General features: G+C 38.2%; 1 protein-coding gene across 5 annotated transcripts in view; it reads right to left on the bottom strand.

Moving 5' to 3' along the window:
- Positions 1 to 7,284: 7,284 nt before the first annotated feature.
- STRN3 (striatin 3) overlaps positions 7,285 to 13,881 on the bottom strand; it is a 47,932-nt gene continuing 41,335 nt past the window's right edge. For all 5 annotated transcript variants that reach the window (XM_072337234.1, XM_072337233.1, XM_072337235.1 and 2 more), the window contains 5 exons: positions 12,525 to 12,692; positions 12,086 to 12,226; positions 10,825 to 10,932; positions 9,108 to 9,194; positions 7,285 to 8,988 (listed from right to left, as the gene is read on the bottom strand). In XM_072337234.1, coding sequence (XP_072193335.1) covers positions 8,819 to 8,988; positions 9,108 to 9,194; positions 10,825 to 10,932; positions 12,086 to 12,226; positions 12,525 to 12,692 — 674 coding nt within the window. In that variant the 3' untranslated portion in view covers positions 7,285 to 8,818. The remainder of the gene's footprint in view (positions 8,989 to 9,107; positions 9,195 to 10,824; positions 10,933 to 12,085; positions 12,227 to 12,524; positions 12,693 to 13,881) is intronic.

The following is a 13,881-nucleotide window of genomic DNA, read 5'->3' as shown; positions in this document are numbered from 1 at the left end:
AAAGAGTACTACTCATTATGTGAATGGCCTCAGATTTGCAACCCCACTACTGAAAGCAGTGTATTTGACAGCTGCCCGTCAAAAACTAAGAATCTGTCACTGAGAAAAGAGAAAAGGGCTCTCAGCTTAATAGCTTAGGTACCTATTGCAACTGAATTTTACATTACACAGTAGTTAACGCATCCAAAATCACCCTTCCCAGAGGAATGCCCACATCAGCCTAAGTGTAGAAAATATCCACTTACTGTCCTCAAAAAACTGAAACTACTTTTAGAATCACAAAAACTTTCAGTAAGGGCTGCAGCTTATATTTCCTGGGTGCCTTATATATGGGTTCCTTATATTTTTTTTAACTCATAGATAGTAAAAAATAACTGAAAGAAGAATGGAACTTCCCCTGTTGTCAACAGAACCTTCCATCCTTCAAAGAAATACTGCAAGCACTTACTTCCAGGCCAAGATCCCAAACCAGGAGTTACATACATAGAGGATGTTAGACATTTCCCCACTCACTGTTCCCTGCACTTTTCCAGCAGGGAAACATACAGATTGTATCCATGCAAAGCTCCCTGCTCAACATTCAGATCATTAACCATTGTTATCCCAAGCAGCCAGCACAGCCCTTGGCTCAGGATCTCTGATTCCACTCCTAGACCAAGACACTGAAGATTTTGTACCTCACACACCTTCTAACCATTTAGAACCTTCCTAGCTATGAACTGCCCTGTAGATGCAGTGTGATGCTTTCCAGCTAGTACTCTCATCTGACAGAGGTTGTATACAGGATAAACAGGAGGTAACTGAAGGGTCAGCATGCTGCAGAGGTCTTCATGCTACCAAGCGATTCTGTCGCCTTTCATATTGCATCCTCATGTGTAAAAAGACCATCTCAGAAGCTGACCTTTATTACTCTTGGTCAATGTATAAATACTTAAACAAGAGAACAAAAAAAAAAAAAAAAAAAAAAAAAAAAAAAAAAAAAAAAAAAAAAAAAACACCAAACAAGAAAACAAAACAACAAAAACAAAAGTGAGATCATCCTAACACTCTTAAGAGAAAATGGTATCTTTGAAGGAATTTACTTTGGCTCTCAAACCCAATGCCAAGAAGGAGCTATGCAGTAACCAGCTAAAAACCATTTAGATCAAAACTCAGTGACTACACTTCTCTATATCTTCTGAAGTAACCAGGGGAGAGGGAAGAGGTGAGGGCTCCTCTCTTTGCCTTGATTTCTAACTTATGAACTAGAACAGTTTCAGCAGAACAGTATTTTCTCCCATAAGTGTTTGCAGTCTTTTTTGCATTTCATATTAGCATTGCCACATACGCCTTCTCTTTTATGAAGTATGGCTCCACACAGCACAAATACTCTGTTTTCATCTCTTCTGTTCTGAAGAACAAAAGTGATGACAACTCCTGATGTCTTGATTTTGGACCACCTTTTTAATGGGGCAGCTTCTCTAGCTCCCTCAGACACTGCTTCTAAATGCAGAGATTCTGGTTTGCTCAGCACTTCCCTTCCTTTCATTAGGTTTATGGGTAAGTTAGCTCCAGTAAGCAGCAAAGCCACAAAAATCACAGAAAATTTCTCTGTTGCACGCAAGTGCCATAGGAGGCCTGAGAACTCTGTCATAGAAGATCAGCTTGTATCTTTAACAAACTGTCTGGAAGCTGGAGGCTTAGATCCCCAGCATACTAACAGCAGTCCAAAGAAAATCATGCTGACTGGCTTTGGTTTGGACTTAGGACAGGAAACAAAGGATTTTCTTGAGAAACTGAACCAGTGTGTTTGAAAAGCTTGTGATCATCTGTCATCCAAATACAGACACCAAATAAACAGAAACCTTGACTGAATAGTTTGCAATCTAAGCAAGAGCATTTTCCAGTTACGTATGTCTGTCAACTGCAGCGCAAATTTTGGCTTCCAGCAGGGATTCTGCCCGTGGTTTCAGCTGGAGGAAGAATAGGTTCTGAAAGTCTGTGGTCTATGATAAAATCCAGAAGTTTAATTTCTGCTTTGAAGCAAACTGCCCATTTTGAATTTAATCTCATTAGGATCATAATTTCCTTTCCTTTCAAGTAATCAAGTTCAGTTAGTGAAGTATCCTCAATCACAAGTCACTTTTATTGCTTAAAAGATACTTATTGTTTTATTACTCTAACACTTATTTACATTCATCTGTGCCTGCATACAAACCAGCACCGCATCCTTCCTATTTCCCAGGTCTAGAGGAAGCTCTAGCCATCACAGATAGGTACACAATGAAGCAAACAGCACCACCTCTGCAGTCCACTTATGAATGGGAGGGCAGTGCTGCTCCCCTGCTGTGGAGGTGCCTACCCTCAGCCCCAGGGCACCCTCCTGGAAGCCAGCCGTTGTCAGCTTGAACTGCCCCAGCCTCAGGGTAGCTGTGAACTCACAGCTAAACCTTGCCCTGGACCAACTCCTAAGATACAGCCATGAGAATTCGGCACGGTTGTTTTCACTAGCAAATGCTAACTAAACTTCTTCAGCCTCTGCTGAGGTCAGATAGAGCCTTTATGACTTAGCAGCAATCAGAATATGGCAGAATGTAAGCAGAGGGATAACAACTATTTTTCTGCCCTGGTGTATGTGATCAGATTACAATACGATAAACATTTCTCTGCCAAGGAATACAAGTAAAAGAAAGACAACATCAAGTCAAAACATTGGCAAAGTTTAGAAAAGTAAAAAAGGGAAAAAATACAACAGTCATTTACCAATAACTTACCAAGTGAACATAGTTTTGACTTAAAATAAGCTTTTTAATGGGATAGTTTGATTGGGAACTTATCATTATTTCTGAGCATTTCCACTAATTCTCTGACATTTGCTCTTAGGTACGTTGATAACATTGTACTTGTTCAGAGAAGTGAGAAGATAATGGCTTTATCTCATCTAAATATTCTGACTGCAATGAAGCACACAGCGTTGCCATGCTGACTACATTTTAATTAGGGCTAGGAGCTGGTTCAGAAGCAGGACAGAACTCTTGCACAGCACACAGTGGACACATCAGCAAAGGCTTTACCTAAAGTGAACTGACCTGCTCAGGTCTAGATGTGGACCAGAGAGAGCTGCATGCACAGTGAAAAGAAAACAGCCACAATAAGTTGCCTCTTCAAGCAAAAACAGCCACCAAAAATAAATAAATAAATAAAGTTTCCCACAGAATGTAGATACACACCATGGAAATGATCTAATGTTACACAGATCACTGAGATTATGGAAACTCCTTCAGCCCTCTGAGAAATTCTCTTCTTAAGAGAACTCAACACTTGCTTGGAGTGGCAGTCACTCACCTGGGCTACCAAAGGCAAAAGAATCAAAGAACTAACGCACAAAGCTAAAATACAGCTCCTGTTTCATAAACAACTACTGCAGAAGCACAGTAACATTGAAAAGCATTTGACAGGACTTGCTGTCGTTAAGACGCCATCTTTTTTCTATGTAACATAGAAAACCTGCAGGGGAAATCTTCAGTTAAGACCACTCCAGAAGTACCAGGTGTGCAGTGACGGCTCTGCCCATCACACTCCAACTTCTGCAGGCAGACAGCTGCAGCCACAACACCACAGGCGCACACTGCTCGGCCCACAGCCCAGCTGCTTCCCTGCTGCCAGGGGCCTTCACAAGAGCCCTTCCGCATTGAGCAAGAGCTCCTTATTCCCACTCAATTATAAGTCTGACAACAGCTTCAATGCAAAATGCCCATATAATCAAGAAACAAACTTTTTCCTCAGAAAAAGCTTTCCCTTCAGAAAGAAAAAACAACCCGCACATTTCTCAAACAGCATGTAAAGTACAGGAAAATTACTCTAAACCAACAGCAAACAGGCCAGCCACCTGGAAGCTTCCAGGAGCACATCCCGTCCCCATCACCCCTGAAGGAAAATGGCGCCCGAGGCCAACGAAGGAAAGAGCACGTGTCCCTTTGCCAACCACCGCCCACGACCAAACCCTCCACAAGCCCCAGGAGCTCGCTGGGCAGTACCCGGTGCAGTCGCACGAGGTTCCCCCGCTCACCCAGCAGGAGCACAGGGTGCGCGCACACCGCGTTAGGGACGTGGAACCAGCAAGGCGAGCACCACCTCTCCTTCTCCCAGGCCTTCCAACCCCGTGCCGGCCTGCCCGGGCCTACTTACTGCTTGCTGCCGACAACCAGCATTCCGGGACCCGCTCGAAGGTCGTCGCCGTCGCCGTCGCCGCCGCCGCCCCCGGGCCGCCTCTCCCTCACGGGCGCTGCTCCGCTCTCACGAGCAGGCGAACGCGGTCGCTGCCGTTGCTGCCGGACCGGCTCGCGCGTGAAGGCAAGTAGCGCTTCCCGACACAGCCCAGGCGCGCCGCTCCACACGGGCCCGGGCACCCGTCTCGTTCCTTCGTTTCTGATTCATTTGTACAGCACTGAAACGTAACCTCCATCCCAAGCGCTTCTAGCACGTGCAGGGCAGGAGCGCGCTTTGCACATTATATACTTCCACCGACCCCTCGCGGTTCAGCACTACCCCCAGCCAGAGGAGCTCTGCTATCACCGCGCGGACCGACACAGCCCGTGCACGGGGCTGGCTGGCACACAGCAGGCACCACGCTTCAGAATTAAGCCGCACAGCTGAACGCTATCAGTTACCTCCCAGCTGTTCTCAATACCGAAATTAAGATGAAATCTGTAACAAGAAAGTTACAAGTTTCCTAGTAAGGTTCTGGATCTCATAGAAAACACACTTCACTGTGAGAACTATGACTTTTTAGTTTGATGCGCATGTAAAGCAAGGAAACCGAAACTACTGCTCAAGTACAGCGCGACTTCCACTGTACCGACTGTAGCAGAGACTCCCACAGTACTGAGGTTCAGCGATTCCTGGAAACGAGAGTCCTATGATTCAGGCTTCTTCACATCGCTTTTTTGTTATCACCAGGGAAATCTCCAGATATTAATTCCCATAAAACCCATAAATATTTAAAAACAAATACTCTGTTGCTCTGTGCACACTTAAAAGACTGGATGTCTTCTATGGGGGTGGGAAGGCATTAAACCCTCCAGATAAGAGGACAAAAAGGAAAGGCATGTTATTTCCCACCAAGTCAGTCAGTATTTGGTTCTGTGTTAAAATCAGAAAACAAAGCAATGCATTTGATCATTTCCCCCCCCCCCCCCCTTTTTTTTTTTTTTAACTTGAACTTAAAAAATAATAATAATAAATAAAAATCACTACTTCTCAGTCTCTCATTGAGTTCCAATAGAACTCACAAGTGTGTGTTCTCCAAGTACTGAAAACGTATTAAGTATGGAACTCATATCACCATTCATGCTCACCTGATTTATAAAACAATCCCAAGGGCTCCTTTTGTTTCGATTGGAAATCTCATGCCAGGACAGCGCTCTGCCAGTTTGAAACTGAATCAATTAACGTGCAGTGAAAGAGATGTACAGCCTGACAATGCTTCCTCAAGCCCAGAGTTCCACAAAAAGAAGTTATCAATTACTGCCTAGTTCGATAAATAATTCCGTATGACTTCTAAATTAGGGAAGGTTCTTGATCAGGACTTGTTAACAACTTTTCAGACGTATTTCATACGTATGTTTTATAAGCTGCAGAAAGCTCAGTACTTAAAAGAGTTCCTACAATACAAAAAAGGAAGATAGGGAGTGGGACTGTTCAAGCAACTCCATCTTAGATACCGAACCCTAAATATTAAACATCTTGGTATTTCTCTGGGTCTGGTTTTTGAGGGTGCACCCTTTGGGTTTCATTTCCAAAACAGAAGGAAATTGGTCCTTGCAGAGAAGCTGAGGTGTTTTTCCTAAATGGAAATTTCAGGACTATCAGTGTTTCCACCATCAATACGATAGTTCTTCTATTCCAAAAATAAAGGTTTTAGAACGTTATACCCCACACTAAATAAACTAAGACTGTATGAGAGATTATTGCCAACATTCAATAAAGGAAGCTTCAGTACAGCATTTGATCTGCTATGCATCAGTGAACTAAGATGAGTAAGATTTCAATTAAAGAAAATAAGCAAATTTTTTGTTTTTACCATTTCAATTTTAATACAACTCAAAAAAAAAAAAAAGTAATTGTTATGCATGGCAATGTTTATTAAACAATCACATTTCATTTAAGCATTAAAATGCAGCGGTCTGGAAAAGCTGCCAGAAACAATGTTTGGCTTCAGAAAAGGCAATTATGAAATTACTTCCAATAAAATTCAAAGACTCTCTTGTCTGTTGATTAGTTGAATGCTTTAGACTGAAAGGAAAAAAAAAGTGCAAATCAGCTGAATGTTAATTTCAAAAGTAAAGTCTTAGTGTCCTACAAGCAGTTACTGAAAGGCCTCACCCTCAATCTTCATGATAATGGACAAAATTATCCAATTCCTATACAATTATTATTTACTGTAACACATTTCAAACAACATACCAGTATTATTAAAACAAAATTAATTTCAGAATATTACTGCAGTATTGTGTCTACCATGGGCACATTTTTCCCTTGTTTTCAAAAAACTAATTTGCTTGACAGGAGATGGCATAAGATACATTCTTACTGCTGAACTGGAAACTTACATGGAACAATACAGCCAGAACCACTTATAGGAACATGTTCCAGCAAAAGGTATTTTATTCCTAAACACAGCACTTTTGTAAGAAAATCTAAGTTTCATATTGCAGTTTTCTTTACTACCGATAAACTATCAGGAAAGCAACCCATCAAAGAGATGCAAACTGCTGACCTGTGGACCAGCCCTTCACAAAGACAACTGCCCTCTGGACATCATCTTTACTGAAGGACTTGTAAAGAAACAGCAAAGGTTAATGGGTAACATTTGACATACGGACAAATTGTGAGCATTTAGAAATGAATGAGTGTTTTATTCCTTTTAAATCCAACACAATGATTTCATGGCAGTTTGAAGTAAAAACAGTACCTCCCTGGTTCTGAAATCACTTGAGAATCACTTCACGTACAAAGACAGGCAAAACCAGTGTGATCGTCTTATAAGGGCTCTAAAAATACTTGAACAATTTTCAGCTTGTTCTTGTAAAAAGCTTTAAGAATACTGTGGAAACATGTTCTTATAGGTGGATGGTGCTGTTTGAAACAGTGTTGACATCCAGACAACTATTACAGTTGTAAGCAAAGGAGATTATAAGCATAACAAACAAATGATCATTTTGCTAAAATTTAGACTTAATTTAGTAACTTGTAGAATGACACTTTCAAACTGTGCAACACAAAATAATGTAGCCAACAGTAACATACAGGTACACCATTTAATATTTATTATATGCATTTTATATACATTATTTTTCAACAGCTGTACTTCTGCTATGTGGTACAATCTTAAAAATTTGCTGATTCATAGTTTGTAAAACAGAAACCTTACAAAACTCATCAAAACTCGCAAACTGATCAGAAAAGTTTTGTGGAAGACTAGAAAAAATACTTTATTGTATTAATCATGCATTACACAAACAAAATGTTTAGTTACACCATAAACTGAAGCACATCCAAAAATAAAACAAAAGCAGGGAATAACTAGCCAAAACACAGCAGATTTAGGAATCTTGAATCAACTACTTTTGTATTCTATTTGAAACGCAAAAAAAAAATTCACTCCAAAAGTTCTGAACCAAGATTGGTTTTTGGAATCCACTCCACTTCAAATACTTAATCAAAGGAAAAAAAAAATAGTCTTGGTTTGCAACTTTAGAATCATGAAATGTCCCATTTTCTTATCTATTTTAGACTGTTCAAAGAGTGCCGTAATAGATATACAGGGCCCTTTAACACACTACATAAAAGGATATAAAGACCAACAAAAAGTGAAATAAATAACAATAGGCCATTAGCAAGATGGGTAATCCTTGATAAATAAACTCGTAAATACAGTAAGATGTACAAAATATCACATAGTGATAGGATGCCAAGATTAATATTTTTTTATTTTTTATTTTTTAAAGAGTTCATCGGGGGGTGTTAACCCCTCTGTGTTTCATTTAAACACATTTTACAGTCCTTTATTTATGAAGACAGTTACGCGATGATGAAGAATTAGCATCCTTATGCAAGGACTTAGCTGAGCTGTATTAGGCAAAAGAAGGGAAGAGTGTGGTTACACGGCAGCGGGTCAGTGAGTTCTCTGTGTTTTAGGGTTCTATAATGCAGAAAAACATTATCAATACAATCTTGAGCACTGTTGTGACAGGCTAAATATATAAAAAGACTTATAAAAACTAGAATTTTATCCAAACATTTTGTGCAACTAATGCTAAAATATTTTAAGTTAAATTTCCTTTTCTTTAAAGCAAAATAAAAGTTTAAAAGGGGAATCTGTGGCATTCAACTGATAAACAGAAGATTACTAAGAGATGAAAAGAAAGCTACTCTTGGAGCTCACTTCCCCCCACAAGAGCACCACATTCCTAACCCTAAGGCAGCACACAGAGTCCAAAACAAAAGTCTTTTGTAAGATCAGACTCCACGTTTGCTTAAAGACACCTAAAGAACAGACATACGCTCAGTTCATATCCAGTCAAGGCTACAAATACTGGTTTTCCTTTTTTACTTCTCCCCACCCCCCCCAAATACAGTAATTACAGTTAAATGAATGAGCCTGACATTGTTCAAGATGTGGTGACTTTTCACCAACTGAAACCTGCCCCACTTAAGAGCCTTCACTCAGGCAGATCGGATGTAGTGTCTTATTGGTAACCTTATTGATGGCAGTGACGCGTTCCCTCTTTTTTGTCCAAACAGACCTGCTGTTATGACGCAGGCTTGTTCTGCTGTGTCACACAAATACTTTGGCAAGGGCATCAGCTCCTGCACTGGCAATATATGCTTTTGATGGATGAAATGCTACATCATAAATGGATTCATCCAGCTTTTTCCTATGAGCTGTTATTTCTTGCACACATGTCTTGCTGTCCAAATTCCATAATCTAATGGAACAATCATGGCCTGTTTGGAGAAAAACAAGAAAAAAAATAAAAAAAATACAAGATTAAATTTTTGTCAGATGCTTAAAAGCAAAAGAAATACAAAATGCATAAAACATAAGAGGATTAAAAAACCCTTACTTCCAGACATTAAATAGATTCCATTAGGATCTACAGCTAGACTTGTGACAGCATCCAAGTGAGCAACCATCGAATGGATCATTTTACCTAAAAGCAAAATAAACAGTCAGTTTCCTGGGAAGAACTGTTTCTTCTAAAAATAATATTCCCATTAAGCGGAATAGAGAATAACACTGATTTGAATATCTGAAAACTACAGTTGTATTATAAATTATTAAGTTTCAACCACAGACTTGTACAAACATATGGGTAAATGGCAATTCTCAAAGGCATTCATATCATAAGTTCTGATATATCTGGCATCTTCTCAAATAGCAATAACAGTAGTTTTAGTCCAGCAAATGTCCACATATCTGATCACTTTAACATACTGTTGACAAAGCTTTGAAAAGATACTCGGTAATATCAAAGGTCCATCTAACAGGACAACTAAGTGGTACTTTAGATACAAGATGTTCTCCAATTTCTAAAATTAACTGTTTAGTTACTACAAACCGAAGTGGTTACCTGCATATCCAACTACTCTGTGCCATTTCCCCTGGACTCTTTGCCAGTTGAACCTTAGTTCTTGTTTTGGAAAAGAGAGTAAGCTAACAAGTCCACAACAAGACCATAATCAACATGAAAAAGTTCTGGCATCTTTATCCGGTTCTCTTTTCCTGAAGAATCTTAGCCCGATTTGTCATTTCTCCTTGAAAAGCTTCTGAAGATCTCTAGTCATACGTTAAACCATTCTTTGAAATGCTTCTTTTTTTGCTATATCCTTTTTTGAGCAATAGGAGACTAACATAAAGTACAAGTGTGTATGCATCAGGAACTCATACTCATATTAACTGATTTTGTTGGCTATTCCTTTCCCTCACATTTATCCACACAGAATTTAATGTGCTTGTTCTCAAGCCTACGAGGATCTACATTTCTTCCTGGTCAACTTCCATTTCCAGCCTTTAACGCAGTTATTTGTTCATGCCATATCTTCCTTTGTTACTTTTAAAGACTTGGTAATACATTTGAATTCCAGAGCAATCATTTCAACATATTTAATGACAGCAGGTGAGAAGAAGTGGGGAAAAAAACATCTTAGCTTTCTGCCTTTAAAAAGAAAAACAAAACCAAAACAAAAATACCAGAATAACACCCTCTCTCCATCTCCTAAAGAGACATATTAAACGGGGGTTTTGCACACATACTTACAATCAGTTTATGCTGTTTTTGTTTTTTTCCCCCAACTTAGTAGGATAACACACAGAAAATGACAGCTGATTCAAAAATTGAAGTTGAATAGAACTTAACCAACAACTTAAGTATAACAAAGGCTTCTACTGCTACAATGAATTAAGGGCTGTATCTTGTCTTAATTAGTACTAAGTAATGACTTTTATGACTGAGAATTGAAAATATAACTCATATATGTTTGGAGTGATAAGCATGGAAATGGTGAAAACAGGAATAAAATAGTGGAGATATTCTATAAATCAACATCTTGCTAATTTAAAAGGATATTCTTGCTTGTCATAACCATTTCTGTACAAGGGAATATTTCTGACTGCTTAAGTCACAGTTGCAAGGGATGGCATAATTTTATATAAAAGTTTATCTTGGAACGACACCAAGTCCTGGTCACTAGTATGTTCTCTACAAATGGATTCTTCCTATATCCAGCCAGATCTACTTGGAACATATTCATACATGCAGATGAAGGTCTCTTTACCCTTACCCGTTTTGTTGTCAAAAAATTTGATGTGTCTATCTTCATGAGCTGTAATAGTAACAGGAAGTGTGGGATGACTTACTACCTTGTTAATGTGATTATTTGATTGTACACCTGAAAATAATAAAAAAAGAAACACAATCATATACTCATTTGCCTTAAAGAAATGGCTAAAGCTAAGATGAAAATATTTTAGCATTCCACTTTAACTTACTGTACTATATAAGGAACACCTTCATAACAAACATCAATACATCTAATAATAACCAGCATCTTTCCTTAACAGAAGATAGACTAAGCCAGGTATACTCCTGCCAATGTACTTTAAGGTTAAAGCTGCACAACTGGTTTATATATAAGAAAGATCCTTGAGATGGATGGCAAACAAATCAGGAAAGGTACTCTGGGGCAGCATTAACCAAATAGGAACAAACTGCCCATATATTTAGAACACACCTTATACCTTCATATAAAAAAAAAAAAATACATCTTGAAAACAAGCAAACAAACAAAAAAAATCTGAAGTCAACCTAACCTACAAGATTCCATCAGATATATTTTTATGTATTTCAGCTTAAAGAAACGCTGAACAGTTTAGAACATCTTTGTAAGTTCTTAGAATACTCCTCATAATACTCTTCCTGCCTTAAAGATTGTTTCCTTCATTCTTGTTTTGTTGATTTCTTTTGAGATTCTCTTAAAGGAGGAAAGGAATCTCTCCAATCTTTAATGGTCCTTCTCACTGTCAACATCAGCTATGCACAAGCTACCCAGAGTACAGGCTTCAGCACAGGTTATAAAAATCTGCAAAAGCTATCTACATGCTACTGGATACCACAGGAACAATCACTAAGTGAACTGGACTAATTGGAAAGGAAAAGCAAATTCTTCCCTTGCAATACTCTTTCAGATGTATTTGCAAAGACTTGAATAATCAGAATAAATTGAATGCTATCTTTATGAAACACTTCCATAGATTCAAGAAAATGAAGTACTGAAGACACCTCCTCTATTTAGAGTCTCATCAACTATATACAACTATCAACAATGAGTTATGCAACACCTTATTTGTAGCAACAGAATTTCTAATACTACATGTTCCATACGAGAGGATTGAAGCACAATCTAGACAGATTCTACACTGAATATTTTGCTGAAATCCCTTTTTAATTATCATAAGCTTGTTTTTTTTACTTCCCACATGATAAAACTTTCATACAAGCACTTCATTCAAGTTAAATACTTAATAGAAAAGAGCTTTATTTACCAGATTCTACTTGGGATGAAAGCATTACCACTGACTGAGATGTTTCTAAATCATAGATGACTGTGCTGCCAGTGTTAAATGATGCCACCATATGAGCAGGATCACAACCTATGAAGTCAACTGATGTAGGTATTCCATGCTCTAAAAAGTGAGGAAAAAAAAAAAATCTTTAGAAACTAGAGAACATCTTAACACTCTTAACAACATAAGCATTAAGCTTACCCATACTTAGAATCTCCCCTTCAGAATAACTTCAGAATATACTTCCCCTTCAGAATATACTCCCTTCAAAATAACACCACAGCCTCAGGATTATCTTATTAAAAAAATCTCTCTTTAGTCGTGTTAACTAGCTTTGAAAAATGGAGATGAGCCAAGAACTTCATCAGATGTCTCATAACCAATTTTCAAAACCAAAATTTCCCAGCAAAAAACTTACCTTTCTCTCCATTGTAAGTGCAAATACAGGGCATTTTTTCTGGTGGGTTCCATAATCTAATAGTGCCATCTGCTGAACAGGATAGTAAGTGATTCTTAACACCACTGTAAGCAAGACCCCAGACTGCATCTGTGTGAGCAACTAGTGTGCCAGCTAGAACGTTTGGCTCTGGAAAGACAAAAGTTCAGAAACCGAATAAGTATTTATTGCATTTCAATATAAATAATATTTCAAGTAAAACAGCTATATGCCACATTTGCTAAAATTCTTTTAAGTAATTTATCACATCTGTGTTCTTACAGATCTGTTAGTTGTACTCATCTGTTTTGTGAATATCTGTAGTAGGAAAATCTAAAAAAGTGTTGATATATGAAATACTTGTTATAACCTCCTCTTTGAGAGGCTCACTTCCTTCATCTAAATTTACTAACTTTAAGATTCTTTACTGCAGCCTTTTCTTTGTGCAAGATGTAAAAGCACCTAAAAAAAAAACAAAGATCAGCCTATTCATCAATTACTCAAACTCTGATGAGTTCTTCCAACTCTGATGCCTTCACTGTAATACTGCTTTTTTTTTTTTCCCCCCAACTTACTGTACTCTGCTGACTCAGAGATGCTCTAAAAGTCTGGGCACCTGAGTATTGAAACAAGATTACTTTTGTTGCGAAACAAAGAAATATATCTATATTTTACATATATATATATATATATATATATATACACAAATATCTATTTTCATAGAGGGTTTTTCAATAAACTAGGTTATGAGTAGAACAGAGACAAAAAGGTAGGTGGAAAGGACTAAGTGAAAAATCTCCACAACTTTATTTTGCATGAAATTTAAAACAAGGTCTTGCAAACAAAAGGCCTACTAACAATCTTTACGGAGGAAAAATAACTTGGGAGAGCTCTGGCTTTTAAAAATAACTTTGTTACTTCAGTAGAGACTGCCTGAGGCCCATGTAAATTTTAAGATCACTTTACTGGTCTTTTTTAAATTGATGCAAGACAGCATTGCTTCCTCTTCACCTCACCGATACACATTATGCAGCCTGAGCAGTGTAACAGATCACTTACTACAGTGACACAACAAAAAGAGCAAGAATACGGAACAGTCCTGCCTTTAAACCAATTCAAACTTCAGTAACACATGATACTGCTGATCCACACCAGCATAAGGGAGACAAATTAGTTTTCCATACAGTTAACAACAATTTAAGTCACTGATTATGGGAAACGAAATGCAAAAACAATTTGCCTACATGGCATTAAAATTCCAGATTTTGGAAAACCAAAGTAAAATGCCTGTCTCTTAGAAAGGGATATGACCAATTTCTTCATTATTTAAATCTTAGGA

Source organism: Excalfactoria chinensis, chromosome 5 (assembly GCF_039878825.1).
Source record: "Excalfactoria chinensis isolate bCotChi1 chromosome 5, bCotChi1.hap2, whole genome shotgun sequence".
In the NCBI taxonomy this organism is placed as follows: Eukaryota; Metazoa; Chordata; class Aves; order Galliformes; family Phasianidae; genus Excalfactoria; species Excalfactoria chinensis.
This window is presented reverse-complemented; position numbering and strand designations above follow the sequence as displayed.